This window comes from Saccoglossus kowalevskii, chromosome 16 (genome assembly GCF_978046115.1).
Source record: "Saccoglossus kowalevskii chromosome 16, keSacKowa6.1, whole genome shotgun sequence".
NCBI classification, from domain to species: Eukaryota; Metazoa; Hemichordata; class Enteropneusta; family Harrimaniidae; genus Saccoglossus; species Saccoglossus kowalevskii.
In genome coordinates, this window is record NC_140656.1 from 6739689 (window position 1) to 6765791 (window position 26103).

Sequence of the window (26103 nt, forward strand, 5' to 3'; positions counted from 1 at the left end):
ATAAAAACAGTGTTGGTTGTGTAGGAATTGAGGCCAGTGAAGTGAACAGATGTGGTTGTTATAGACAGCCAGCGTTCTCCAAGATACACACTTCATATTTTTCCTCCGGAACCTGTTTTTTCTTTTGCTAAGTTTGTTTCTGTCAAGAAAACCTTTTCTGTGCCAGGATTTTTGTGTGTGCTTCGAGTGCATTGCAGCTTTGTGGGACATTTATTATATCCATCGACCAGAGCAGAACGTTCCTTAAGAGAAGGGAAACATCCCTGGCTCTCTGATAAAGGTCAGTAGTAGCACGGCTATCAGGCATTCTGCACATTTTTGAATGTGTGCACATCTACTATTTCTCCAAAGTGTTTTTACATCTGCATATTCATTTCAAACTGAATTTGAACGTTTCCGTTCTGATTGGATAAACTGCTGTTTCTTGTTAGATGTATGAATTCATTCCTGTATCCATTTGTCCCACAGGGATTTCTAGAATGTGAATTACAGCATCTGAATTTTTGACTTGTTATTACTGAAAATGTTTTAAAGTAGTGACAGAAAAATAAGTAATTGTTTTAATTGCAATTAGGGCATACTCCACCAGTAACTAAGCATGTAACCATGGCAATATATGTTTTCAGAAAGCTGAGATATTGTAGAATGAAATTATGTAATTGTCAAGTTTCCATTTTTTTAAAAAATTGCGGGATTTGCCATAGGCTGTCTGTTCCTTCTATGTTTTTGATTTTTTAACTGTTACTTTACAGGAAAAATAATCCTAAGATTTAATTTCATCTGATCTTGTGGTTATAACTGAAAGTCCAAGTATAACAATCTGTCTATGATATGTAGTTCATTAGCATGTTTTATGGTAAATAGAATGTGTAGCATTAGCATGAAGAAAAATGTTGAAAGATGACATTTTGTTTTTCAAAGTTTCAAGTATCATAATGATATAGTTCATCTTGGTGAAATCAGACACCATCCAGTCATACATCCAACTGATTCACAGTTCCCCTAACAGCAGCATCATAATCTGTGTAGATATCTATAAAACTCCATTAAAGTTGAATTTTATAAAAACACCAGTCATTCAATAAATAACATGGCTGCTTTAGTCATATTATTTTCATATATTATTTTACTTAATTGTGCCCTCACCATATCTAACTTTCTACTTGTCTTTCCTCTTAAAAGAGCTAGCTGTTTTACTACTAACTGCATTTTTAAAATTGTTCACTTTAGCTAGTATGATTAATCATAACTCTTTCTGTTAAAATGTTACTCTATAATGATAGCTTAAGTGGTTGTCATGGTGACGGTTGCCATAGCCGCAATGACATTCTACTTTCTTGTTTGTTGTAACTTGTCTAAAATGAACCCCAAAGAAATGTGTTTGATTCATAGAATCTGCGTTATTTAAGCAAGACTTTGAAGGTTTCATGGTTTACACAGTTCAGTTTAAATTGCTTTTACATTACACTCCTGTCTGAAAGCATATTATCCAAAGTCTGTGAACATTCCTGTTGTGTTTTATCTTGTAGAACACAGTCACAAATTAGGTCATCAAAAAATAATACGGCTGACCTAAGCGCACCCGACTTTTATTACCTACCAAAGATGTTAAAGACCATTTTTATTTTTGTGAACATCAAAAGCAATCATTTATTAGGTTATCTACCTTGTGCTTTGTTGGTTTCACAATCACCGATATCATAGACAACAAATACACTAAACTTTGCTCACCAAGGTGCAAATGTTTCTCTACCAATCATCAAAGAAATTTACAAATAGTTGAGAAAGAAAGAAATTTTGCACATGTATGACAGTTCCTGCATAAACTAGAAGGTTCCATATTTTTAGAGGTAACTGGGATGCGTGTTAAACTAGACTGGGGGGACTAGGAGGGAGGAGGGTATTTAAAGGCTATACTGAGTTTAGAAGGTTCCATATTTTTAGAGGTAATTGGGATGTGTGTAAAACTAGACTGGGGGGGACTAGGAGGGAGGAGGGTATCTAAGGCTATACTGAGTGGCTAAGTTGATATCAGGCTGCTGTGAATTGCGGAGATTTGTCAATAATATTTTAATTTTAAGCATATCATTCATTCCTCGAGCATGGTTTCTCCCAAATTACCAAGAAGTCATTTGATATTATCTTTGATATTATAACTTGAGTATTTCAAGGTCAAGTTCATTCACATTTAGTATTGACTTTCATAATCTTATTCAGGACATGATACCTATGTTTATATCCAGTGTGAATGCTGTGTAAACTATTGCGATATATGTAATTCAAGTATAAATCATAACACAGGATAATCTCTGCAGTGAGGTTTTTTTTTGTCTGAAAATTGTTTTTTTTTAATATATTTTTTGTAATAATTTGAAGATCTTGATAAAATAAACTCAACTGTGTCTTCATGTTGATGTTAACCTTTTGAGGGCATAGGTTAACTATTGTCCTCTTTCACAAAATAACACCACATAGTTTTTTCTACATTTTTACAAAATTCTGATCGAAAAAATTAAGTTGATAGGGAAAAAATTTAGTCGATAAGAAATTGTATCAATTTGATCTAAAATTAACAACGATTTTATAGAAAAATATATAAAAAAAGACAAAATGTTGTGCCAACATACCTGTTTTGTCGACCTTATTGATATTTGATTGTTACTATGGTAACTGTATTACTGATGTGAATTCTAATGTTTCACTTTTCCCAGTGTTTGTTTATTTTGATATGTTTGTAACAACCACTGATCTGGCAATACACTGTATATTGTTTTAAGTGAGCTATTATTTGAAGAATAACAAACCCCACTGTCAATCTGTTGCCTTAGTCTGCACCTATTTAAAAATACATCCGCAATAAGATGTACAACTAGAACCATTTGATTATCAGATGCTAATTTCTAAAGGGAATAGTCACTCTATCTTGCCTATCACTTTAACCTTTACACCATCAGTTCATCACAGATTAAAAAATACTTTACAGTATTCATTTTCCTTCAGAAGATTAGGACAAAAATAGTCATTTTTTTTTATTTAAAACTGAAAATTTTGTCTGTTGACTTAAAATTAGAGTCCATATCCAGAAATATTGAAAAATATAAGAAACAAGTGCAGACAAATTTGGGCGAGAAAGTCTGGTGGTGAAAAGGTTAAAAAGTTGAGTACAGAAAAAGCTAATTATCACACTCCCAAATCCATACTATTTTGAAGAGATTTTTATAGCATCACTTGCTCATCACTCATGTTCCTGTGTTCAGGAGATATTCAAGAGATAAAACAATTATAGAGAAACAACTATACCATTGAGTGTCCGAGGATGTCACCAGGCACTGCGTTTAATTCAACTCTCATTTCTTTTTTGCATGTGATTTCAATAACAGGAAATAGCCCGTTATGTTTTCTATGATTGCATAGCCTGAACCTGGTCTTGTTAGCCTATTGTTATCTGACCTGGTTAGCCTATTGTCATCTGGTCTGGTTAAGTAATCTCTTGTGTAAAGGGTTCATAGTTTAAATATTGTTTTCCCGGCTGTGGCCTTTTCTGGTTGTCCTGGATTGTGAAAGGATGGAATTATGCCAACATAAACACATTTCCATCCACAGCATGGCATTCAGTAACCAATAACATGTGTTTTAACACAGGTCTTATGTAGCAGCTGTTTACCACAAGCATTGAAGCTTTTCAAGGTCTGCACTGAGACAATTGCTAGTCTATATCATTTGTGACTAAACTGTTTTATTTCTGCAACCCTTCCTCCTGCCCTCACCCTCTTTATGATAATTGCTATGGTACTGATTACCAGCAGTAGGCCCACTTTCTCGGTGCAACAGTAGGCCCATTTTTTCAGTGCTTCAGTGCTAGTCACCAACAGTAGGCCCACTTTTTCAGTGCTTCAGTGCTAGTCACCAACAGTAGGCCCACTTTTTCAGTGCTTCAGTGCTAGTCACCAACAGTAGGCCCACTTTTTCAATGCTTCAGTGCTAGTCACCAACAGTAGGCCCACTTTTTCAGTGCTTCAGTGCTAGTCACCAACAGTAGGCCCACTTTTTCAGTGTTCCAGTACTGGTGACCAACAGTAGGCCCACTTTTTCAATGCTTCAGTACTTGTTACCAACAGTAGGCCCACTTTTTCAGTGCTCAAGTACTTGTCACTAACAGTAGGCCCACTTTTTCAGTGCTTCAGTACTTGTTACCAACAGTAGGCCCACTTTTTCAGTGCTTCAGTACTTGTTACCAACAGTAGGCCCACTTTTTCAGTGCTTCAGTACTTGTTACCAACAGTAGGCCCACTTTTTCAGTGCTTCAGTACTTGTTACCAACAGTAGGCCCATTTTTTCAGTGCTTCAGTGCTAGTCACCAACAGTAGGCCCACTTTTCCAGTGCTCCAGTACTGGTGACTAACAGTAGGCCCACTTTTTCAGTGCTTCAGTACTTGTTACCAACAGTAGGTCCACTTTTTCAGTGCTTCAGTACTGGTGACCAACAGTAGGCCCACTTTTTCAGTGCTCCAGTACTTGTCACCAACAGTAGGCCCACATTTTCAGTGCTTCAGTACTTGTTACCAACAGTAGGCCCACTTTTTCAGTGCTTCAGTACTGGTGACCAACAGTAGGCCCACTTTTTCAGTGCTCCAGTACGTGTCACCAACAGTAGGCCCACATTTTCAGTGCTCCAGTACTTGTCACCAACAGTAGGCCCACTTTTTCAGTGCTCCAGTACTTGTCACCAACAGTAGGCCCACTTTTCTGCGTTCACAAAACCGTTATGAATGTGCTACATTGCTGTAATACAATGCTATACTATAATGCTTTCATCGTAGTGATTATCCGGTCTACTGGTGCGTGTCATTATAAACTTTTCTCCAAACCACTCAACATGTAAAATATGATCCTCTGCGTTTGCTGACAATTTTGTGTCTTTTGTCAAACTGGTATTTTCAGGTTCACCAAGGCTGTCTCAGTCAGTAACTTGGTTTCCCCTTGAAGTACATACATTCCTATGTGAATCACTTACTTTCTAACCCTAGTATGTGCAGCCAATGCCTGTGGCAACATGCTGCTATTATGTATTTATACGTGTTTACTTACTGTAAAATGACCAATTTTCACGGGGTTTAAATTTCACTGATTTACCATTTCAGGCATATTCAGTGGGTTTTAAATTCACGGTTTCGTCATTTAGATAATGTGTTCTATGCTAAATTTTACATATTCACTGTGTTTTAATTTAGCGCATTTTTCCAGTCAGCGAAATAAGCTAAATTAAAACCCAGTGAATAATTACCCCCTTTACAGTATTCTTGCATGATCCCCGTCATGGTATTTTCACTTTACAGGAAAGTACAGATGTTTATAACACTACATGTATATTAGAATGTTCATTAACCTTTTAATCGCCAATGATAATTTTTCACACCATCACAAATTTCAAACCGAATAATTTTTTTTATTTTTTTTTAAAATTTTGATCAATTCTTTTAGCCAATGGGAAATTATGTCTCTTTTTGTCAAAATTTTCTAAAAAATTATAGAAAGATACATAAAAAATAAAAAACAAAATTATGGTTAGAAATGTTCAAGTGAAAGTTTTTAATGTTGTACATTGAATATACTAAATTTATATTCGTTCTTAATTTTGGTGAAAACTTGTGTAGAAATTATGATAATGTTACTTAGTTCATCACCGTGTGTGGACATTTAGTGTTCACATGTATGTTTTATTTATTAAAAATATCAGTCATGCCAATGATAACATGTTATTTCGACATGCTCATCACCATATGTCCATCTGTTTATATTAGATTAATATTTTCATATGAAAAAATAGCCCTAATAATATTTTATTGATCTAAATCCCATCTTAATGTCTCTTTGATACTATTGTATTGAAATATTGAAAAATAATCCCTTGTCAATCATTATTTTTTAATGTATTTTCAAAATATGGAATGCCAGGTTTGCTTGATTTGCTTGACTTCCTTACAAGTTTTACATGAAACTTGTGGTTTTGATTGGATGGCGCTGGTTTCAGGAATAGTGACTATTTTATTCAAACTGGACCTAACAGTGTGTCTGTTTGATTATAAGGGTTGATAAAAACATGTCTGTTTCATCGCACTCAAATACGACCATTTATCCACCGACTTTGAAAACTATATAATTGGAGCTCTTTTCCACGTGTTACAATTCCAATGATGTTGTTTTCTTCAGTTGTGATGTTTTGCATCTCTAATAATTATGTCATAATTCATCTAGTGACATCAGCAGTGATGTCAACAATGTCCTTGAGTTCAGCGACCTGAATTAGGTACAAATTCCTTGGCACTCTAATATTTGATGAGTGTAATATTTACTTCACAGAAAACTTTGCTCAGATCACAGATAAGATGTCCTCATTGATAAAATCTGTATTGATATAAGAACATTTTCACCACTCAAATATGTATGCATCATTTTACAAATTTTTATGAATTATTTATTAATTTCTTTGTTCGTTTTGGACTACGTGAACATATTCAGGCGCTTTCGATTGGATTCAGGTATTTATCAATTAATTTGAAAAAATATGGACATGAGAGATTTATTTTAAAAGAATTATGAAAAGTGATTTTTAACTCAAGATATTGTACAGAAAGATGTGCATGCGTGCCTTATGAGAAAAGATCAATGGCTGGTTTCTATAACTAATATTATATCTAAGACAAATCTGTCATTCTTGGTTGTTTTAGCCATTTTCAGGCATGCAGTTCAATACTACACTACACTTTACAAATGTGTAGATGTTTACTTGTACTTAGTTCTTATGTCATTAGTCACAAGGGGGGAAAAGGTAAACTATATTGGATTGTAAAATTGATGTTTGCTTGTCATGACTTTTCTAGTCTGAAAATTGTAAATCTCTGGGGCACTTGAAATATTGGCATTTTTGTTCTATGAATCATTGCTATAACTTTATTTTTTTCTTATCACTACCCCTCCCCCCAATCTGGGTACATTGCATGTGTTAAAGACATGATTGTAACTTTGTTCACATGTAGAAATGTGATGCGCAATCATACGCTACTGCTGGTAATGATTTTATTGCATGTTGTATTTTATTTGATATCTTTTGACCTTTTACTTTACTCCTGTCAATTCTGGAACTTTATTAGATATACTTAATGACTCATTTGTTAGACAGAAATGTTTTTAATCCTTTGGTTTTTGTCTTGAAAAAATATTGGTTTTATTTCACGCAAATTTAACATTGTCCTGTGGGACGTGAACATATTATAGTGTTTACTGTGAGATGTAATCATATTACGGTGTTTACTGTGAGATGGAAACATTACAGTGTTTACTGTGAGATGGAAACATATTACGGTGTTTACTGTGAGATGGAAACATATTATGGTGTTTACTGTGAGATGTAAACATATTACGGTGTTTACTGTGAGATGTAAACATATTATGGTGTTTACTGTGAGATGTAAACATATTAGTGTTTACTGTGAGATGTAAACGTATTACGGTGTTTACTGTGAGATGTAAACGTATTACGGTGTTTACTGTGAGATGTAAACGTATTACAATGTTTACTGTGAGATGTAAACATATTACGGTGTTTACTGTGAGATGTAAACATATTACGGTGTTTACTGTGAGATGTAAACATATTATGGTGTCCATAGTTTGCTATTCTATACCAGTAATTTTTTTTAGCAATAAATATACACTTTAGATATTGGTTTAAATTAAAATATTCTCCCATCTCTCCAGAGTGAAATTAGAAACATTCTTTAGCCCATATTGACATACAGCCGTGCCTGACAGACATAATGTTTAAATTCTAGAGCCAACATAACCACATAAAAACCTAATGTTATCTTACTAGACTTATTATATAATTGGAGAGTGTTAATTGGACCCAGTTTAGAATTTCATGGCACACTTACACTACTGAACTCTCACATATCACGTTCCTTTGGTGTCACCTCACTCATCAAGTTGACTGTATATCAAGGGGCTGGTCAATATGGGCAATGGGGGAGATGCCTTAGTAATGGATTCCTTCAGGGATTGGTTATAATTGGTTTTGTATATACATTGTTATTACCCACTGTTGGGTCCAGTGTATTATGTTACTGGTAGGTTATGTGTATGGTATCCCTGGCAGGTCACACACAGCACTGTGTTGCTGAGGCTGGTGACCTACAAGAAATGCAGTGATTTGTGTATGATATTAAGTGATGCATAAAAAATCCTAATGAATTATGGGTATGGATGCTTCAGATAGTTACTGGCAGGACCATAGTGACCTTTGATCCCATGAAGGCTGCTATTTCCCTGCTTAAGGATTGTAAACATTGTTTATATTCTTCTGCTGGACCGATTTTGCATTTCTGGAATTGCTTTACATGTTCAGTGAATGATCAGTCGAATTGCTTAATATTTCAACAGAATTACAACCTTCAAGTTGACTACTGAAGTTCCTTTCAGAGTAATTGCTTGCTTTGTAGGGTGAGATGAGAAAGACAAATCTGAAATGAATGAGAATGAGTCTGATGTGAGAAATATAGTTTTAATCGAAAAGAATTATGGTTTTAATAGGAAATGTGAGAATGAGTCTCATGTGAGAAATAGTTTTAATAGAAGGAAATGTGCTAATAGTATTCATGACTGGTACTGTGACTATATAGGTGGAAGTCTGGTCTTTATCATTAATAACAATCCCAAGCAGACCCTGAAATCAGAATCAGAATTTGGTTACCATGGCAACAACTGACATCATTGAGCTGGCTTTAATATGTTGGCCATTCTCCAGATCAGTAATTATCTGAATTTCAGTGTCTTGTATGGTGCAATGCGCAGTAACCCAGTTACCGTACATGCCGTTGATTTCTCATCGCTTACAGTCACTGCTACTGAGAAAGAAAAAAAGTCCTGCACAAAATGGTCTCGGTATCACTCAGCGCTCTGTTCTGGACAAGGAGAATTTTTCTTCAAATTTCTAAAATTCAGCTTCAACAAATTTAAAGTTCTACTAGCATTGCTTCATCAAAGTATTCGCTTCTATAGAGGTGGATCTCTAATAAAAGCTGAGTGTTTTGTGGGATTTATGCACCTACTCTGATTCATTTCTGTTTTTTTTTTTTACATATGGTCATACACGTCTAATAGAGCAAATACTACTTTTAATGATAATTCTGACTTCAGCGGGAAATAAGGAATGTATCTAAAATAATCCTCAAATTTACTAAAATGTAATCTTCCATGAATTATGTGTTTTAAAATTAGTCTACGTTTTTTTTGGAAGATGTTAGTTGCCCTTTGTACATGCATTCAGCTTGCCAGGACACAAGCTGTCATAAGTTGTGGAGTGAGAAAATACCTGACATTTCTTGATAATGGTGACTAATGGTACTTTAATGCACATCCATTTAATTCACTGTCGTCTGTATTTATTTGGACTAATGAGTCAAACTGGTAGCGGTGGTTAGAAGGGTCATTAAATGCCAACTCTTCAAATGTGTAAACTGTGTGTACATTCAAAGCATATTGCCACTGAAACAATATTACGTGACAGGAACCACCTTTCTATTATAATAGCATTATGACAAGTTAATGCACTCTCCTGGCACCAACCCGACCAGTATAAATACAAGCACCTGCTGATCTTAACAACTTTCTAAAAATTAAGTCGTTTCTTTAATAAATCTCTGCCAGTGGTTCAATCCATCGTATTCAGATAATTCTTTGTTCTCAGGACTTGGCAATCAAAACCACAATTCTACCAGTCATACATGTAGGTATCAATTTTAAACGAAACACGGAATATGATTAGTCCTTGAAAACATGTACATTACATGGCATGCCTTGGCTAAATGCAATCAAAACTGTACACATACATGTATGTTATACCTCTTGTCACACATATTTTTGCTTCTAGTTCTGATTCAAAATGACTACCGTATAGCACGCCATCGAAGACTTGTATTTTTATAGATTACACCTTTCAAATCGTGAAATGCCATGCGTCTTGACAGTGGCAGGGCATGGGTTACTTTGTACCAATAAACTCTAGTGTGTGGTACTTCTAAGTTGCATTGTGATACACCCATGGTGCATTGTTGTATTCTCATGGTGCATTGTTGTACTCCCATGGTGCATTGTTTTATTCCTATGGTGCATGAGGCTCCTATGGTTTCTTCACACTTGTATGTAAGATGTCTATTCATTCCTAAATGACGACCAATTGTACATCAATACCTATCGTACTAGTAATTATTCTACCAAGTACTATCATTCACTTTGCTGTCTATAACTGTCGTCTACATGTCACATTTGATACTGAATAGGACTTAATAATTAGTTACATTTTATTTTCACCTATTTCACTGATAGCAGAATATGACTGAATTAAGACAAGGTTCTTCCTAACATTGCAACCCTGTGTGTGATCGTTTGACCTTGCCACACTATCCATTCTTAGGGCTATCAACATTACTCTTGGTAGTACAAATGTATTCTATATCATTGTCATGGTCCCTTTAATTCACCCAGTTAATATTAAATTGATGTATTGTTTCCTTCACTCATCAGTGAATTTAAAACTTAGTGATTATCTCTGCGACATTTCCTCTTCCACCAAAGTTTGTGCATCATGATTGAGACAGGGTTGTTTTAAATAAAGACTTTATAGGTCAATAATACTACTGTGCAGGCATTAAAATAATGAGATGAATCATACCAGTACGTATGCTGTCAACTCACGAATACTGTATATGGACTCTTTTTCAGCTCTTAAAATTTAATTAACTTTCATTGTCCCATCAATTTATGTAGTTTTATGATGTACTACAATTCATTGTACAGTTGACTGGATAGCAGTGCACTGCTGTGTACAGTGGCCAAGCACATTATTAAGTATTGTTCTGATAACTTTACTTGAAGATCATTGATTTCACGTTTTCACCTCAAAGATATTTCTAAAAGTGAAGCTTATTGATGCTAAGATAATCCCATTGATAAAACTAAATATAAATGCAGTGTTGTGTAAAGAAGGTCGATTTTATGAGTATATTTAAAATCACTTTTCGACTAAAAACGGTTTCCAAACTATTTAAAAAAAAAATTTTTCTCAGAAACTGAACTTCCTTGGACAATATTAACAAGTTGGTAAATAATTTGTTTCCAACACCGGTGGAATTTTCTGCAATTATATACTGAGGTTATGACAGGTTCACAGGCAATTGACATCAGGCCTGCATAATTATAATATGAATACATCCCATGATGCCACTTGCATCACTTACATTGTAGCTCTATGGATAAGTGAACTCAGATGACTGTGCTGTAAAAAAAAAAAGTATATATCGCTGGGGTTACACTGTTGAATTGTGGGATTGTTTATATTGTTATTTAAATCCCTTCAGGATCTATGCAATCATCAGTGAAACTGTCTTTAGCATAAAATTTTGACAAAATTCTTGAGAATCCAAAACTCCAGTGTACAATAAGCCACAAATTTTATCAAATAAACTGTTTTAAAACCTAATCCTTGAATTTGTTATGTAAACTGCAAATCATTTCAAAAGTATGGTAATATCTGAGTCAATATTCTGTGATGGGGGGGGGGGGGGGTGATTTGGCTTCCATATTTGGTATTTATTTATCAAATCATTTGATGTTGTTAGCGCTTCAATTACAACCTTTATGTTATTCATTTGACCTTGTGCATTCTACAGTTGTAGTTATGTGTATCATTCAATGTACATTTCATAAGTAGAATGGTGTTGTCTATTAATGTATTTGTCACCTGTTGTTGTCAATCCTGCCTACATTGGGATGCATACATGTCTGCTACTCAGATCAGTAATTCTCCAACAACTTATGATATCTGTGATTGGCCAAATGAGCAAAGGTCATGACCACTGGATCTGTTAAATTTTAAATGGTATTCCACAACTACAAAGTTATGTTCACAAAAAGTAGTACATGTATATTATCACACAGCCGTTTCACATATTCTTAAATGTGAAATATGGTTTCTGTGGCATAACGCAATGACATTGCGTATATTCATCAATATTGTTATGCATAGTGATACATGTATTTCCCGACATTCAATGTGACTGTTGTCTCTGCTGACAATTTTTAAATGTACAAATTGCAATTACTGATGGTGCATGGAACAGTAGTGTATTTTGCCACACAAATTCTTTTTTTTTTTTTCTGTTCCTTGTTTTGGATTAGGTGACAGGGCTGCAGCAATTTACGCCTTCATAATGGAAAATTAGTGCGCTTCACCAAGCCCTATTGAACACAAGTACTGTTAGCACTTACCAAAATGACATGACACATATTATATAATTTATATTTATAAAGAAAAAACATTAAGATTAACCTTTTCAGCACCAAACTGTCCCACCCAAATTATTCTACAATTGTTTCTTATATTCTTCAATATTTCTCAAAATGAACCCTAATTTTGGAGCCAACAGACAAAATTTGAGTCAATTTTCAGTTTGTACACAAAAAATGTAGCTATTTTGTCCCAATCTTTTGATAGGAGGTGTAGACTAGAAACAAATTTGTGATGAAAATGGGGAACTATTGGTGAAAAGGTTGATAAAAAAAATTGCAAAATACTTCTGAATCATCTTCAATCAAACAAATCTGCATGTATACCACTAAAAACGCGATGAATTTATTGATGGCGTCCTGTCTGGTCGCTGTGACCCATAAGGTCTTTATAAGGATAGGAAAACAAGGGATCAACATATTTTCTTTGACAAACTTGGTATCAATGACAGGATAGCCTGTTCAATCAAACATGTAGTTATGTCATTGATTATGGCAGAGTAAAGCTGCATGTCTAAATGTAAGCACCCTGGGGCAATTCCCAACTCTAAGAAAGCTTACTAGGAATAGGGGGAGTTTGAAACAAGTACAAATGCAAGTAATTTGAGATAAATGCCAACATGTACACTACAGTTAGATATTGAAGTAAGGCAAAAATTGCATGTTTGTGTTAAGATGCACTTCAAAAACTGCAAAAAGTTATGCACGTTGGATATCCTTTTGTCGATCAGTCCGATTGCATCTAGTTTGATCAACAAGTCCCATGTGTAAGAATGTTTTTGTAAAATCCTCCCAATTTGGCTAAATTTCTGTAATAATATTTATTAGACACATAAAATCCTTAGGAAAGGATAAAAAGGGTCTTACAGAAAGAAAATTAAAAACTATATGAAACAAATAAAAAATAAAATAAAAATAAAAAATAAAGCCAATTTGCAACCCATGGAGAAAACAGAATAGAAAACACTCTCTAATTTCAACCTAATACACTGATAGTTGTTGCTGTTTTGTTTCATAGCTGTTTTTTAAGAAGACAGCTAAGGCTGGTGCTAGTGTATAGTCGATGCATTTTTAATCAAGTCTTTGCTTGTGTTAAAAACAAAATGTTTAGGATAGACTATCAATTTTGATTAGAGTTATTCGAATCCAAAATATTTTTTTCTTTTCATTTGCCCAAACTAATCTAAACTGATTTGTGATTTGAGGTAATATTCTCGAGTCTCTGCTGATGTACATACTCACCAACCTTGACTAATGGAAATGCAAGAAATGCTTAATTTGTGTGCTGAATGGGAAACATTTTTCAATAAAACACAATCACTGCATCTTAATGAGTTTTCTTTGTGTATTGTGTTCAGTTTAGTCATTCAGTTCCACTTGGTAATATGGTTTCTTACTTATTAACATTTCTGATTGACATTGGTTATCTGCTGCTATGATTGGGGGGTTTACATCAATTCCATTGCATGATAAGGGGTTTACATCAATTCCATTGTATGATAAGGGGTTTACATCAATTCCATTGCATGATAAGGGGTTTACATCAATTCCATTGTATGATAAGGGGTTTACATCTATTCCATTGCATGATAAGGGGTTTACATCAATTCCATTGTATGATAAGGGGTTTACATCAATTCCATTGCATGATGAGGGGTTTACATCAATTCCATTGCATGATAAGGGGTTTACATCAATTCCATTGCATGATAAGGGGTTTACATCTATTCCATTGCATGATAAGGGGTTTACATCAATTCCATTGCATGATAAGGGGTTTACATTAATTCCATTGCATGATAAGGGGTTTACATCAATTCCATTGTATGATAAGGGGTTTACATCAATTCCATTGCATGATGAGGGGTTTACATCAATTCCATTGTATGATAAGGGGTTTACATCTATTCCATTGTATGATAAGGGGTTTACATCAATTCCATTGCATGATAAGGGGTTTACATCAATTCCATTGTATGATAAGGGGTTTACATCTATTCCATTGCATGATAAGGGGTTTACATCTATTCCATTGCATGATAAGGGGTTTACATCAATTCCATTGCATGATGAGGGGTTTACATCAATTCCATTGCATGATGAGGGGTTTACATCAATTCCATTGTATGATGAGGGGTTTACATCAATTCATTGCATGATAAGGGGTTTACATCAATTCCATTGTATGATAAGGGGTTTACATCAATTCCATTGTATGATAAGGGGTTTACATCAATTCCATTGTATGATAAGGGGTTTACATCAATTCCATTGCATGATAAGGGGTTTACATCAATTCCATTGCATGATAAGGGGTTTACATCAATTCCATTGCATGATAAGGGGTTTACATCAATTCCATTGCATGATAAGGGGTTTACATCAATTCCATTGCATGATGAGGGGTTTACATCAATTCCATTGCATGATGAGGGGTTTACATCAATTGCATTGCATGATAAGGGGTTTACATCAATTCCATTGCATGATAAGGGGTTTACATCAATTCCATTGCATGATAAGGGGTTTACATCAATTCCATTGCATGATAAGGGGTTTACATCAATTCTATTGTATGATAAGGGGTTTACATCAATTCCATTGCATGATAAAGGGTTTACATCAATTCCATTGTATGATAAGGGGTTTACATCAATTCCATTGCATGATAAGGGGTTTACATCTATTCCATTGTATAAGGGGTTTACATCTATTCCATTGTATGATAAGGGGTTTACATCTATTCCATTGCATGATAAGGGGTTTACATCGATTCCATTGCATGATAAGGGGTTTACATCAATTCATTGCATGATAAGGGGTTTACATTAATTCCATTGTATGATAAGGGGTTTACATCAATTCCATTGTATGATAAGGGGTTTACATCAATTCCATTGTATGATAAGGGGTTTACATCAATTCCATTGTATGATAAGGGGTTTACATCAATTCCATTGTATGATAAGGGGTTTACATTAATTCCATTGCATGATAAAGGGTTTACATCAATTCCATTGTATGATAAGGGGTTTACATCAATTCCATTGTATGATAAGGGGTTTACATCAATTCCGTTGCATGATAAGGGGTTTACATCAATTCCGTTGCATGATAAGGGGTTTACATCAATTCCATTGTATGATAAGGGGTTTACATCAATTCCATTGCATGATAAGGGGTTTACATCAATTCCATTGCATGATAAGGGGTTTACATCAATTCCGTTGCATGATAAGGGGTTTACATCAATTCCATTGTATGATAAGGGGTTTACATCAATTCCATTGTATGATAAGGGGTTTACATCAATTCCATTGTATGATAAGGGGTTTACATCAATTCCATTGTATGATAAGGGGTTTACATCAATTCCATTGTATGATAAGGGGTTTACATCAATTCCATTGCATGATAAGGGGTTTACATCAATTCCATTGCATGATAAGGGGTTTACATCAATTCCATTGCATGATAAGTGGTTTACATCCATTCCATTGCATGATAAGGGGTTTACATCAATTCCATTGCATGATGAGGGGTTTACATCAATTCCATTGTATGATGAGGGGTTTACATCAATTCCATTGCATGATAAGGGGTTTACATCAATTCCATTGTATGATAAGGGGTTTACATCTATTCCATTGTATGATAAGGGGTTTACATCAATTCCATTGCATGATGAGGGGTTTACATCAATTCCATTGTATGATGAGGGGTTTACATCAATTCCATTGTATGATAAGGGGTTTACATCAATTCCATTGTATGATAAGGGGTTTACATCTATTCCATTGTATAAGGGGTTTACATCTATTCCATTGTATGATAAAGGGTTTACATCTATTCCATTGCATGATAAGGGGTTTACATCAATTCCATTGTATGATGAGGGGTTTACATCAATTCCATTGCATGATAAGGGGTTTACATCAATTCCATTGTATGATAAGGGGTTTACATCTATTCCATTGTATAAGGGGTTTACATCTATTCTATTGTATGATAAAGGGTTTACATCTATTCCATTGCATGATGAGGGGTTTACATCAATTCCATTGCATGATAAGGGGTTTACATCAATTCCATTGTATGATAAGGGTTTTACATCAATTCCATTGCATGATGAGGGGTTTACATCAATTCCATTGCATGATAAGGGGTTTACATCAATTCCGTTGCATGATAAGGGGTTTACATCAATTCCATTGTATGATAAGGGGTTTACATCAATTCCATTGCATGATAAGGGGTTTACATCAATTCCATTGCATGATAAGGGGTTTACATCTATTCCATTGTATAAGGGGTTTACATCTATTCCATTGTATAAGGGGTTTACATCTATTCCATTGTATAAGGGGTTTACATCAATTCCATTGTATAAGGGGTTTACATCAATTCCATTGCATGATAAGGGGTTTACATCTATTCCATTGTATAAGGGGTTTACATCTATTCCATTGTATAAGGGGTTTACATCAATTCCATTGTATAAGGGGTTTACATCAATTCCATTGCATGATAAGGGGTTTACATCTATTCCATTGTATAAGGGGTTTACATCTATTCCATTGTATAAGGGGTTTACATCAATTCCATTGCATGATGAGGGGTTTACATCAATTCCATTGCATGATGAGGGGTTTACATCAATTCCATTGCATGATGAGGGGTTTACATCAATTCCATTGCATGATAAGGGGTTTACATCAATTCCATTGCATGATAAGGGGTTTACATCAATTCCATTGTATGATAAGGGGTTTACATCAATTCCATTGCATTATGAGGGGTTTACATCAATTCCATTGCATTATGAGGGGTTTACATGTATTCCATTGCATGATAAGGGGTTTACATCTATTCCATTGTATAATGGGTTTACATCAATTCCATTGCATGATAAGGGGTTTACATCTATTTAATTGTATAAGGGGTTTACATCAATTCCATTGCATGATGAGGGGTTTACATCAATTCCATTCCAAGATAAGGATCTACATCTATTCCAATTCTTGATAGGGGTCTGCTTCTATTTCATTTTGTATGTAAGAGAAGGTCACACATATACACATGTACTAAGGTCATAATAAATTTGACCTCTCTGAAACTATGGAATTAGTATTTGAGCACCAGGCCTGTGTGTAACATTGGGATCAGGACTAAAGTCTAAAATTAGAACCAGTTGAAGTCTGTAATGATGCCACCTGCTTGTATCAGTATATATCACTTGGGTGTATGGCTGTGGTTTTATGGAGACCTTTGCAGGGTTCAATGATGTGATAAAAATGAAATCGATATGATTGTTAAATGCCTGGTAGTTGTTGTGATAGGAGATTCAATATTCTGTTAGACCATTAAAATCAATGTTATCCATGTACCAGGGCTGTTAGCAGGCAGGCATGCATATGTATGTAAAGTCTGTATCACAAGCTGAACTCGTTCTTTTTGAACAATTGAGAACCAAAAAATCACAATCTGCAGCTGCAGCTTCTAATACAGTTTTTTATACTACTGTGAGGCCAAATAAATTGATATTGTAAAGTGATTAAATCATTCCCTTCCTCTCAGCATAGCAGCGATCGATCTCAGCGTAGCAGCAACCAATTTCAACGGCTAATACATGCTGTGTTGTATTACAACAAACCCTGTGTATCCCGATTCTAAACCATGTATTGAATCTGCAGGAAAGTTAAATGAGCTTGTAATAAATAATTTTCTGGGCTGGCATTTGAAATTATGACAATTTGTTTTATATATAAACAGCTTTACTTAAAACATTTGCCTTGTAAAACAGTACACAGAAAAGTTAATTATTCACAGAATGACAACACTGTTAGTCTAACAGATCAAAATAAAAAATGAAAGATAGAGACAATGGATAATGTCATGTGATATGCTCCATGCGTTGTGTGGCATTACAAAACAACCTGACCTCCATAGCAAGAATTCCTCGCAATGTTCAGAACTTGTCCATAGATTCAAACCGGCCCCTTATTCGAAGCTGGTCAGTGAATATACAGTGTCTTATCATCATAAAGTTAAAATCATTGTAACCTAAATGTGCTTTCATTTAATTTTTTCAAGAAGACGCAGAGATTTGGCACAGGTGGAAAATTCCACGGAGCAGACAGTGGTAAAGAGAAAGACGCCTTGGAGGCCACGCATAAAGGGGAAGAAGTGAAGAACGACAGCGAAATGGCCCCGCCGGCAGTTGCACATATTGAGGATGAAGCTGAGCTGGAAACAATGGTGAGTTGTTTTACAAACAATTTTGTCAAATTTCTGTTGTATTTGGAAATAACCGGTCTATCTAAATCAGTGATATCTGAATCAAATCAGCAGTTTCTAATGAATGTACATTTGGTAGTAGTCCATTGCTGCATGCCATTTCAAATATGTTGCATTGTTACTTATCTTTCATTGCTTAGCCTTGCATACCAACTCAGATTATAGCTGATGCATTAATCTAGGAAACTGGATTACGTCATTATTGATAGAACGTTATCTGTAGTGGATCAAAACGTTATCTGTAGTGGATCAATTGATTTAATTTGAACAACTACATTGTAATAGATCACAATGAAAGAATTGGATTTACAAGGACTGGAGTGGGTCCCACGTCTGTCAATGTTTTGAAATTTTTTGATATCACAACCATTTCCACATTTTGGATTTGCTTAGTCAAGTTTTTGTACGAAATAAATATAATATATAAAATTGTGAAAATCATGGAAACCACACAGTAACAGTTGGGTGTACGATGTATACCCAGCATCTGTCACGTTTTGCTTTCATAATAATTTGTTTTCATCGATACAATTTAAATTATAGTGTTCGTATATTTAAAAAATGTTCAGAAGCTCTTAATAAGTAAAAAATTCCACCTTATGAACCCGATAGCAGCATGACATTTATAGCTGCAATGAACAAAATAAAAAACAACAGTTTCACCAAACTCTGCCACTTGGTGGTGCTGTGCCGACATATGACACACTCTGGTGTTCCTGACAAGTCCTTTCATCTTTTCATCAATGGAAAGCTTAAAATTTCTATAACTCTTTTTCTTTCTTCAGCTGGATGCCACCACGGACTTTGATGACCGGAGAGCGATAAGATCAAGGCTTCGAGAAATCAGGAAGAAAAAGAAAGGTAAACATAGGACAGTTCAAATTAAATTAAGATAGTTCACTGCCATTAAAACATGAACAAAAAATGATCACAGTAAATCATTCAAAAATTGTTGTGTGATGATTCACATACATGCATGTCATTTATATTTAATGTGTTTGCAAAGAAAACATATGCAAAATAATCTAAAAAAACAACCATTTTGCATTTTCTATAGGATTCAATGTAAACACATTATTCTATGGACAACTTATACTAATATTCAAAACAGCCTACACATATGAGACATGATGGAATGTTTCTGCCATATAAATCAATTGTAAGCTATTCAAAAAAATCCATTTTTGATGAATTTTTGAGGTCATTTTCTGAAAAACAGTACAGTAACCCAACCTCTCTTGCTGAATTTCTGAGTTTGTTTTTTATTGACAGCAAACTACCTTAACCACACTTTCTCAACAAGTAATGTGTATGCACTCCTATTGGCCAACTAGAAAATATACTGATATTTACACAGTGAATTCCTTATTTCTTTTCTTTTTATCATTTCAGAGGAAAGGGAAAATAGATTATTACAGAAAGAAAAGAATTGGGAAAAAGAGAAACGAGAGAGAATACATGCAAAGGACCTGAAGATTCGTGAAGCGGTTGGACTTGGGGTACCCAAAGCATCAATAACAGTAAACAATAACAACACAGTGAGCACAGAGAAGAATGCTAACACTATTACCACAAATACTGGAGGTACAATTTCTAAAACTACAACCACAGAAGAAAAGACAGCTGGAGGAACGACGGCCAAGAGAACCACAACCATCACAGAATCCAAAGGTTGGTATAGGTGTCAAAATGCTTGCCGTTGCACTCAATGTCTCTTTTTTAGATCCACTGTCAACTTTGTCGAGCGGAGCTTATCATACGAGTGATATCCGTCGTCCGTGTCAACTTTTTACTTTTCCGACTTCTTCTTGAACACTACAAGCCTGAATGCTTTGATACTTGGTGTTTATGTACCTTGGGTAGACCTCTCTCAGATTTGTTCATTTCATGATGATATCTTAAATTCTCTAATTTTGGTGAATATTGTTCTCATTTTTGGGAAAAAAGTTATATTATCGACTTCTTATTAAAAAAGTCTGATTGCTTTGATATTATACATATAGGTACGGCAGATAGACCTCTCTCAGATTTGTTCATTTCAGTTTTTTAATTGAAATGTGCGTTGCTAACAGTGGAGCTATCTCAGCCGAGAGGCTGCTTGTTCAAATTTGGAGCCGAGTCTAAGTGGCTGTTCCTGATTGGCAACCCAAGCACCTTACAGTCAAGCCAATGAGAAAGCAGCTTAATTTTAACAGGTTCTTTCAACAAATCAAACCATGTCTTTGTATAAATGCTTTGACTCAACTTGACTTAAAATGTAACTTGATAATACAGACTTGATACAACAATAAAAAACAGTATATATACATTTTGTGAAATGGTCCAGGGCTTAATTTGTACTCAGAGTAAGTTATAGTGCATTCTGTAAAATTCATTCACTGATTTCTTTTCAGATGGCGGCACCCAATCAAAGACAGTTGAACAGGAAACCATGGTCTCATCTAAAGGTACATAGTTGAGATATTCCATATTTACATATTTGTATCTGAATGTGAAAACTAATGGAAGTTGTATCATTTTATGACACCACTGTTGGTGATTCATCATTCATAATGCAAATGAGAATACATATCAACAATAATTATTTAATATTAGGAATTATTTGTATAAATCATTTTGTGTTTATACAAGTCTATAGTATGAATTTATCAATCTTGGGAGTATGCTTATTTTATTCAGGATATCTTCAATATGCCAAAACGTCTGCTCCCCCTCCCCAACAAATTCTATCCCTAACTTGTGCTTTAAAATATTTTTTTTCAGCAATTTTTTTTTCTGTGAATTTATTATTGTACATACTTTCTTGTACAAATGAGTATTTAGATATCGTGAAATGTTAAATTGAGCAGATGTTCCCAAAACTAACATAGATTAGTCTTCACCCTTCTTACACATTACTATGCCCTTATAATTTATTTTATTGCACAGCGCCCTCTATTGGCAAACTTTGTGAACTGTTAAATAGAAATTGCCTCATCTCACCAAATTCTTAAAAACAACAATTTGTGACCAGAAACATTTGTGTTTTTCTTTCTATGGCCTTACAATAACCTAAACAATTTTCAATGAATATAATATAATGTGATATACATGTACATGTAGTCTGTGGCAAGTTTATTCTGGGTGTATTTTTGTATTGAAATCACTGATAATCTAAAATTCTACAGTTACTGTTTGTAAGTAGTATCACAATGAATATGGCTGCAATTCACCTTCTCATCACGTTTGTTATCTGTACATGTTTTCAGGGAGTGGTGGAAGTTCCATGTCTGTCAGTAAGACTTCAGTTTCCACAACAAGCAGCGTTGGCACAGGAGGCAAAAAATGTAAGTTTTGTTGGCTTCAAAGTTGAGGGACCTAATTTATATTACAAGGAATGTATATGTACAAGGAATACAAACATGAAGGCAGTGTAAGATTCTGAAATAAGTGAATCACAAGACTTCACTTCCCATTAATTGGCAATATTTGTTACACTTTTTAGCTCCGCTGTCGACTTGGTCGAGCGCAGCTTATCATACGAGTGTCGTCCTTGTCAACTTTTTAGCTCCGCTGTCGGCTTTGTCAAGCGGAGCTTATCATATGAGTGATTGTCCGTCGTCGTCCGTCTCTGACGTCATCGTCCGTCGTCGTCCGTCTCTGACGTCATCGTCCGTGTCAATGTTTTACTTTTTCGACTTCTTCTTGAAAACTACTAGCCTGAATGCTTTGATACTTGGTCTATATGTACCTTGGGTAGACCTCTCTTAGGTTTGTTCATTTCATGTTGATATCTTTAATTCTCTAATTTTGGTGAATATTTTTGTCATTTTTGGTAAAAAGTGATATTTTCGACTTCTTGTTAAAAACAGCAAGTCCAATTACCTTGATATTACATATATAGGTACTACATGTGGACCTCTCTCAGATTTGTTCAATTTGTAATGATATCTTTAATTCTCTAAATTTGGTGAATATTTTTGTCATTTTTGGTAAAAAGTGTTATTTTCGACTTCTTGTTAAAAACGGCAAGTCTAATTGCTTTGATATTACATATATAGGTACTACATGTGGACCTCTCTAAGATTTGTTCAATTTGTAATGATATCTTTAATTCTCTAAATTTGGTGAATATTTTTGTCATTTTTGATAAAAAGTGATATTTTCTACTTCTTGTTAAAAACGACAAGTCCATTTGCTTTGATATTACATATAAAGATACTACATATGGATCACTTTCAAATTTGTTCATATCATGATGATATCTTCAATACTCTAATTTTGATGAATATTTTTGTCATTTTTGGTAAAAAGTGATATTTTCTTCTTGTTAAAAACCACAATCATTTATGGTTAAAAATTATATTTTTGAATTCTATGCATATTGTTCATTTTCTAATGATATCTTCTGTTCTTTAATTGAAATGTGCATTGCTAACAGCGGAGCTATCTCAGCCGAGAGGCTGCTTGTTTGTCATTTTTGGTGAAAAGTGATATTTTCAAATTCTTGTTGAAAATGCAAGTCCGATTGCTTTGATACTATACATATTGTTAATTAGTCCCAGTTCGGATGATGTCCGAAAACAGGGACTTATAATTCAGTCTCTGTGCGCTTGTGCGTTCGTTCGTCCGGAGTCATATCTCAGAATCCTTCGGACCGAATCCGTTCATTCTTTGCATTTGCCTAGTACTTTATGTGGGACATATGCACATGCAGTGGTTTATTGATTCGATTAACAATGGCCAACTGGCAGCCATCTTGTTTTTTGAAAATGTCTTATTTTGGACATACTTTGTCAGTTTTCATTCATATTTGGTACATAGATTATACATGTTAGGATACATGTCCTCCGACCGTCCGTGCGTCCATCCGTCTGTTCGTGCGTCAGTCCGTCCAGAGTCATATTTCAGAATTCTTTGGACCGATTACGTTCATTATTTGCATGTGCCTATTACTTTATGTGGGACATATGCACATGCAGTGGTTTAGCGATTTGATTCAAAATGGTCGTCTGTTTTTAGCTCCGCTGTCGACTTTGTCGAGCGAAGCTTATCATATGAGTGATTGTCCGTCGTCGTCCGTGTCAATGTTTTACTTTTTCGACTTCTTCTTGAAAACTACAAGCCTGAATGCTTTGATACTTGGTGTATATGTACCTTGGGTAGACCTCTCTTAGGTTTGTTCATTTCATGTTGATATCTTTAATTCTCTAATTTTGGTGAATATTTTTGTCATTTTTGGTAAAAAGTGATATTTTCGACGACTTGTTAAAAACCGCAAGTGCAATTGCTTTGATATTACATATATAGGTACTACATGTGGACCTCTCTCAGATTTGTTCATTTTGTAATGATATCTTTAATTCTCTAATTTTGGTGAATATTTTTGCCATTTTTGGTAAAAAGTGATATTTTCGACTTCTTGTTAAAAACCGCAAGTTTGATTGCTTTGATATTACATATATAGGTACTACATGTGGACCTCTCTCAGATTTGTTCATTTTGTGATGATATCTTCAATTCTCTAATTAATTTATTTTGGTGAATATTTTTGTAATTTTTGGTAAAAAGTGATATTTTCGACTTCTCGTTAAAAACTGTAAGTCCGATTGCTTTGATACTATTCATATTGTTCATTTTCTAATGATGTCTTCAGTTTTTTAATTGAAATGTGCATTGCTAACAGCAGAGCTATCTCAGCCGATAGGCTGCTTGTTTGAAAAATGTTCTATGTCAGTTTTCATTCAAATTTGGTACATATATTATACATGTTAGGATACATGTCCATGACAATTTCTTTCACAATTGGATCAAAGATGGCCGACTGGCAGGCATCTTGTTTTGTTTTTTATATGTGGTATCTTGGACATGCTTTGTCAGTTTTCATTCAAATTTGGCACATACTTTATACATGTTGGGATGCATGTCCAGGACAATTTGTTTCAAAATTGGATCAAGGATGGTCGATTGACAGCCATCTTAGTTTTTGGCCTTACTACTATATTTCCAAGATTTATGTACATTTTGTACCACAATCTGTTGTATATGCCACTTGGAACTCAAGTTTCAAGGACATGCTCGCGACAACTCCTCTGCTTTAATATGACTAGCACAAAGAGAACTTTCAAAAATTTTATGGGGACTGTGTCATTTTCAATGACTTGTTTTTCAGTGATATCTTCAGCTCTTTAATTAAAATGTGCATCCCCACCACAATTTTGTGCAAACCCTACAAGATGTTCTACCCATAGTTCAGTTCACATTTTCATGTACATTTCCACTCCTTATGTTTTACATTCACCCATGTCATGTTCGTGTTTTTTATTGCGTTTTTGATGCACAGATTACGAAATTAACTTTCACATCCTAAATCAAATGACTTACATTTTCATTTTAGTCTTATTGACAAACTACCCTTATCATAAGTGGAAACACATGGTATTTTCTGTTCATTTTGATTGAAATAAATAGTTGGAGGGCATCAAGCATACATGCAACTTACAGTACTATAATTTCTATTTAAAGGGCGGCACAACAATATGGGACTCATAGCGACATACCCAACGTGTGTAAAATACATTATTTATTTACATGAAATTTGAACACGCGCTGCCCGACGACCACCGCATTTTAATTTTAAAATGGGTGGATACCAGTATTATAATATATTCATTAGCATTAATTATAACGTTATAATATTTGTAATAATATTTTCTCATTAATCCTAGTGACTAAATTTGAGGAAGAACTTGCTGCACGAAAAAAGGCACGTGAAGAAAAGCAGTTGGCAGACACTGCCAAATTTAAAGAAGATGCTCTTAAAAGGTAGAGTGACAGTACTTTTAATGATATTAGTAATGTTATTATACATTTGTATCTATTGTATTGGGGCAAAACTTTGAAATTAAAATCATAATTTTATTTTGTGAGAAAATATTTTAATCAAGGAGTTTCAGAGCATTATGGAAATAGGTTCATTATTATGCATTATCTAACTGAGCATTATGCAAATAACTTCATTTATATGAATAATTCAATTATGCAAATAACATCATTAATATACATAATCCCAATTATGCCAATAGCATTATTAATATACATAATCTAAATTCACACATTGATTTGTCGTATTATTTCATGACCAGACAAAAAGAAGCAATGGAACGAAAGAAAATGGATGCCATGTCATCTAGGAATAAGAGGTCTTCCATCATGGACAAGTTTGGTGGGGCATCTAAAGGCGGGGCACCATCTGGAGGTGTTGCCCGTGGTGGAATGAGAGTGCAGAATGCAAACACCATTAAAACTATGTTACTAGAATGGTGTAAGGCAAGGACTGCAGGTTATGAGGTGAGTGACAAATCTAAGTTACTGTATCACTCGTTGGGGAAGAACTATTTTTTTTAGCATTTTAAAACCTGACAGACTGCCCTTTATGTAGGCTGTTTATTTGAAATACCATAGTCCATAGTTTGCTCGAATTTC

The 26103-nt window shown here is 34.6% G+C and overlaps 1 protein-coding gene across 5 annotated transcripts in view; it reads left to right on the forward strand.

Moving 5' to 3' along the window:
- Positions 1–26103, forward strand: part of LOC100378669 (uncharacterized) — a 68044-nt gene that overhangs the window by 38136 nt on the left and 3805 nt on the right. For 3 of the 5 annotated variants that reach the window (XM_085491681.1, XM_006817054.3, XM_085491683.1), the window contains 7 exons: positions 18436–18600; positions 19425–19500; positions 20032–20310; positions 21033–21086; positions 21888–21965; positions 25347–25443; positions 25764–25968. In XM_085491681.1, coding sequence (XP_085347807.1) covers positions 18436–18600; positions 19425–19500; positions 20032–20310; positions 21033–21086; positions 21888–21965; positions 25347–25443; positions 25764–25968 — 954 coding nt within the window. The remainder of the gene's footprint in view (positions 1–18435; positions 18601–19424; positions 19501–20031; positions 20311–21032; positions 21087–21887; positions 21966–25346; positions 25444–25763; positions 25969–26103) is intronic. The other 2 variants (XM_085491682.1, XM_006817055.3) reach the window with 1 other exon arrangement.